The sequence below is a fragment of the Erinaceus europaeus genome, chromosome 16, assembly GCF_950295315.1.
Source record: "Erinaceus europaeus chromosome 16, mEriEur2.1, whole genome shotgun sequence".
Lineage (NCBI taxonomy): Eukaryota > Metazoa > Chordata > Mammalia > Eulipotyphla > Erinaceidae > Erinaceus > Erinaceus europaeus.
In genome coordinates, this window is record NC_080177.1 from 55871533 (window position 1) to 55876814 (window position 5282).

Consider the following 5282-nt stretch of genomic DNA (forward strand, 5'->3'; position numbering starts at 1 on the left):
AGTTTCTGAATCATCCAAGACCAATTACAAAGCATCTTAAACAGGGACTGACCTGGAGGTGACTGGTGCTGAGACAGAGCTGTGGTCTTCCTGGCCCCCAAAGTCTTTTTCAAAGGGTCCCTAGGAACCAACAGAGGGTGGTCTGCTTTGAGGGAGGCCAAGCTGGCTTCTTTAGTCTCCGTGGCCTTTGTACAGGAGGGTGGCACCAAGGTCTCAGTGAAGGGAGACCCCAAGAAGGCGCTTCTCCTCTCCCTAGGAGGGTTATCAAGCTTGACTGCCTCCTCACTGCTGCACAGTGGAGGCGGCTGGGGAATCCTGTGATGCTGCTGCCAGTCAGGGAGTTCCAGGGAAAGTGGTGAGGGGACAGTTGACATCTGTGTGTATGTTCCAGACTGGAAGGATGAATTATTCAAGGCTGGGCTGAGAGCTGCCAGCACTGGTGGGAACAGCTTCTCCTCGGCACCTCCTACTCCTGTACAGTTGGGGCCCATGCTGGGGGGCAGATCCAAAAACAGTGTTTTGTGACCACTCACGGGCAGCCCATCTCTCCTCTTGCTTCTGGGTTTTGGGGTGGTGTGGCTGGCCACAGTTTTGAGGGGGAACCCCAGCCTTTTCCCTTCCATGGCTTCATCTAACTTCTCACTCTCTATCACCTTCTGGAGGATCTTGTTTACAGCCCCCTGGGTGTCAGCCATAGTGTGTTCCCTGGTCAGTGGCAACCATGACCCATCCCCTGGCTGCTGTTTGTCTTGCTGCCTGGAACCCAGGCCCCCAGCATGGATTCCTGGAAGAGCTTGTAAGTCAGCTTGGGGTGTAAACTCAGCTTGGGCTGCCTGGCACACATCCCTGGGATGTGTTTTAAGCACTCTGTGCACCTGAGTGGATGGCTCCTGGGATTTGGCCACCACTTTGGAAGCTGCCTTCTTCTTCCTGCAAGTCCGCTGAACTGGCTTCTCTCGCTGGCCCTTCTCTGCCTCTGGATGTTGCTCAGAAGTCTGGTGACTGTCAGGTCGACCTCCGTGCTGGTACATCAGCCTGGGGGACCCCATTTGTGGCTCCCCGGTGCCAGCATCTCCTGACTCCATGGAGCTGCTCTCAGGGGCCTGCTCCCTTCTTCCCAGAGTGACCTCCTCAGAAGCCATCCTCAAGCTCTCATGGTAAAAATCTGTGTCCAGTGTCCTAGGGCCCTGTAGGGGGCAGCTCTCTGCCCTCTGTGGGCAGGAGGCAAGCACCCCACTGGGGAGCAAGTTGCCTTTATCCTCTAGGAGCCAAAGATTAGATGATGCTGGAGACCCAGGAATGGGCTCACCAGAACAAGTCTGCTCCTTCCCCATCTGAGAGGCTGATTCTGGGGCCCCAAGCCCTTTTCTGCTTACCCTCTTCTGCTGGAGCTCCTCTTTGCTCTCTCTCCTTCCACCAAACCTCCGGGGCTTTTTGTTCCCATGGAGCCTCTTGTTGAGACAGCCCACAGCAGGCTCCCACTGCCAGTCACCAGCAGTCTGGAAAGAGTCATCCTCAGGGGGCAGACTGACAGCCAGTTCCTGCAGCTTTCCCTCCTGGTTCCCCATGGCTATGCCCAGGATATGCTCTGAGCTCAGCAGGTTAGCCAGAAGCCGCTCCCTCTCAGCTGTGAGCTTGTACAGCTCGGTGAGAATGTCTTTGGTGGGAGTTTCCCTGAAAAAGATGTCACCCGGGTGTTCACTGGGCTGCAGGCTGAGGCTGCTGATGTTGGGCCCCTCCCTGACTTGGTAGCAGTTGTGCAAACCTTTATTGGCTTTGTCTAGGGTTACAACGCCCTTGTACGAAAATCCTCTGGCTTGTCCCCTTGGAAGATAGAAGCTGATGTAGCAAAGTTCAGTAATGGGTTTCTGCAATTGGAGGGTGTAGTGAGTGCCTTCCATTATGCCTACCTAATTATTCATGCCTCTGAGATGCCGGGCTGAAGGCAGACTTCCCAGGCGCTGGAGGCCAGACATGTGATGGTGGCTCTGTGGGGAGAGCAGCTGACAGTCATGTCCAGCACCGAGACTGCCTGATGGAGGAATGAGAGAGAAAGCAGCTTGTCTAACAGGAGTGCAGGCACCACACGCTGTCATAAATCAAAGCACAGCCCTGATCTGTTCTTCTGCCCTGGCTGACCTCAGCCAACTCCAGGCACCAGCCAGAAGGCTGACAAGCAACCTCTTCCCCACTACCATTCCATTTTTGATGAGCACAGCTCTCATGCAGCTCAGAGATGGGGAAAAGCTCTAATTTCACCCCAAAGTTCCTCTCCCCCCAGAACTCACTGTATAGCCCAGAATGGGTCTCTCCACTTCTCCAAGCTTCAGTTTATGTTCTCCTATCAAACAGAACCAAGACCCTTCCAAAAGTCCTAAGGAAAGGACACTCTGAGGCCTTTGAAACAGCCATGGGAGACCAGGTGATAGCACGTCCAGTAAAGTGCTCATGCTACAATGAGTAAGGATCAGGGCTCAAGCCTCCATCCCCACCTATGGGGGGATGGGGGTGCTTCATAAGTGGTAAAGTAATGCTACAGGTATATCTCTTTCCCTCTCTCATTCCCCCTTCACTCTCAATTTCTATCTCTATTCTAAATAAATAAATAAATATGTTTTTTAAATCTTTATTTATTTATTTGTTATTGGATTGACACAGAGAAAAACTGAGAGAAGGGGAAATAGAAAGAGGAAGAGTGAGCCCAGACCTATAGGGATGCAGAGGTTACATAGGCTCCTGTGCTGAATATGGGCCCCAGATCAAGCCTGTAGGGTTTACAGTTAACAATATTTATATACTTTCCCCATATTTGGGAGCTACTCTTTTCCCTGATCCAGCTTTCTAGTCCTTTTTCCAACTATGACACCATCTCCCCAGACAATCACCTGAGTCCACCTGCATATTAAATGTCAGGCTCAGGCTAAAACTCTAAAGTCATGCCCCCTCTGGAATATACCTAAAACAGACCTACTAGCTTTCTCCAAAATGAAGACCCCAATCTTTATCTGCAATATTCATGCCTTTAGGTTCATGATTAGTCAACAATTTGTTCTGCTTTATATCCGAACTCTTTTTCAGCCACCAGGTTCCAGATGATACCATGATGCCAACCCAACTTCCTTGGGCAGAGGACCCCCACCATGTGTCTTGGAGCCCTGCCTCCACAGATCCCTGCCCTACTAGAGAGAGACAGGCTGGAAGTATAGATCAACCTATCAATGCCCATGTTCAGCGGAAAAGCAATTACAGAAGCCAGACCTTCCACCTTCTCCACCCCACAATGATCCTGGGTCCACATTCTCAGAGGGATAAAGAATAGGGAAGCTATCAAGGGAGGGGACTGGATATGGAGCTCTGGGGTAGGCAATGTGTGGAAATGTACCCCTCTTAACCTACGGTCTTGTCAATGTTTCCATTTTATTAAAAAAAAAAAAGAAAGAAAAGAAAGTGGAAGAGACAGAAAGATACCTCCAGCTCTATTTCACTACTTGTGAAGCTTTCCCCCTGCAGGTAGGGACCAGGGGCTTGAACTGAGGTCCTTGCATACTATAATGTGTATGGTTAGCCACCTGGCCCCAATAAATATAGTTTTTAAAGTTCTAAAAAAAACATAGCCATGTGGACAGCTGATGGTTAGAATGTTACTAAGATTTGATATTAGCAGCATTCCCAGAGGTGGCACAGTAGATAAAATACCGGACTCTCAAGCATGAGAGTCTCATGCTGTGTGTTTGATCTCCTGTACTGCACATGCCAGAGAGGTTTTCTGGTTAGTGTCCTACTTCTTCTTCTCCTCCTCCCTTTCCTTTTCTTCCTCTTTCATATATATATATATATATATATATATATATATATATATATATATATATATGATCACCAGGATAATCACTGGGGCTCAGTACTTGCACAACAACTTACCATTCCTGATAGCCATCTCCCCTCTCTTTTCCTTCCTTCTTTCTTTTTCTCTCTTTCTTTTTATTTATTTTTTTTGACAGAGATGGAGAGAAACAGAGAAGGAGTGACAGAAATATATGCCGTGCTGCTTGATTACATGGGAAGCCTCCCCTACTGCAGGTGGGGATTGGGGGCTGAATCCAGGTCCAAACACATGTGTCCTACTGGGTGTACTATCACCCAGGTCAAAATAAATAAATCCAAAAAAAAAAAAAAAAGATTTAATGCTATTGAAGAAACTGAGAGCAGTGTGAGAGAAAAGTACCAGGCCACAAATGTGGAGGGTTTTCTGAATGTAAGTTATATATTTTTCTTCAAGCGATGTGACAACTTTTCCAGTTTTTGTGTTCCTCCACCCCATGACCCATCCCCTGCCTCTCTGTCTAGATCTTTCTATCTGAAACAATGATATTCAATATTCAAAACAAAATATAAACAAAGACAGAGCCAGCAAGATAGCTCACCTGGATAGTGTGCTTCCTTTGCTATGTACATGACCAAGATTCGAGCCTGACCTCCAACCATACTTGAGGAAGTTTCAGTTTTGTGGTGCATTGCCTTCTCTGTGTGTGTCTGTCTTTTCTATTTCTATCTGAAAAACTCAACCCCAAAAGGTGAAGCCCAGGTGCTCCTTGGTATTTTTTTTTTAGGTTTTATTTATTTATTCCCTTTTTGTTGTCCTTGCTGTTTTATTGTTATCATCATTATTGATGTCATTGTTGGATAGGACAGAGAGAAATGGAGAGAGGAGGGGAATACAGAGAGGGGGAGAGAAAGACAGACACCTGCAGACATGCTTCACCACCTGTGAAGCGACTCCCTTGCAGGTGGGGAGCTGGGGGCTTGAACCGGGATCCTTATGCCGGTCCTTGAACTTTGCCCCATGTGCACTTAGCCCGCTGTGCTACTGCCCAACTCCCACTCTTTGGTATTTTGACCGCTCACTGGATAGTTTCCACATAGCTATTCAGATAGTGCTTCCCCTAGGAATGAACTTTAAACTAAGTATAATGTAGGGCAAGGGCACCTAAGTTTCATTACAACAAGATATGAAAACTGACTATATTTGTCAAGTAGAATATAATGAAGATTCTGATTTAGATGCAAAAGGGCAAGGGATTAATAATGAAGCTTTATCTTTGTGATAATCATAGCCATGCAGTGCTTTAGTACAGAGTTAAGTGTTTTTCTTTCTCCTGATTTTTTTGTAAGACTTGTTTATATAAATAAGAATATGATAGTTCTTTGCTTGTTAGTCATGGTTGGAAAACTAAAATCAAGGTTTAGGAAATTTCATTTTAGAGCAGTTAAGTTTAGGAAAGTGG

At 47.2% G+C, this 5282-nt stretch overlaps 1 protein-coding gene across 2 annotated transcripts in view; it reads right to left on the bottom strand.

Moving 5' to 3' along the window:
• The window catches only part of FMN1 (formin 1), a 446009-nt gene extending 443999 nt beyond the window's left edge, over positions 1 to 2010 (bottom strand). For both annotated transcript variants that reach the window (XM_007521682.3, XM_060175174.1), the window contains exon 1: positions 53 to 2010. In XM_007521682.3, coding sequence (XP_007521744.2) covers positions 53 to 1901 — 1849 coding nt within the window. In that variant the 5' untranslated portion in view covers positions 1902 to 2010. The remainder of the gene's footprint in view (positions 1 to 52) is intronic.
• Positions 2011 to 5282: the final 3272 nt, after the last annotated feature.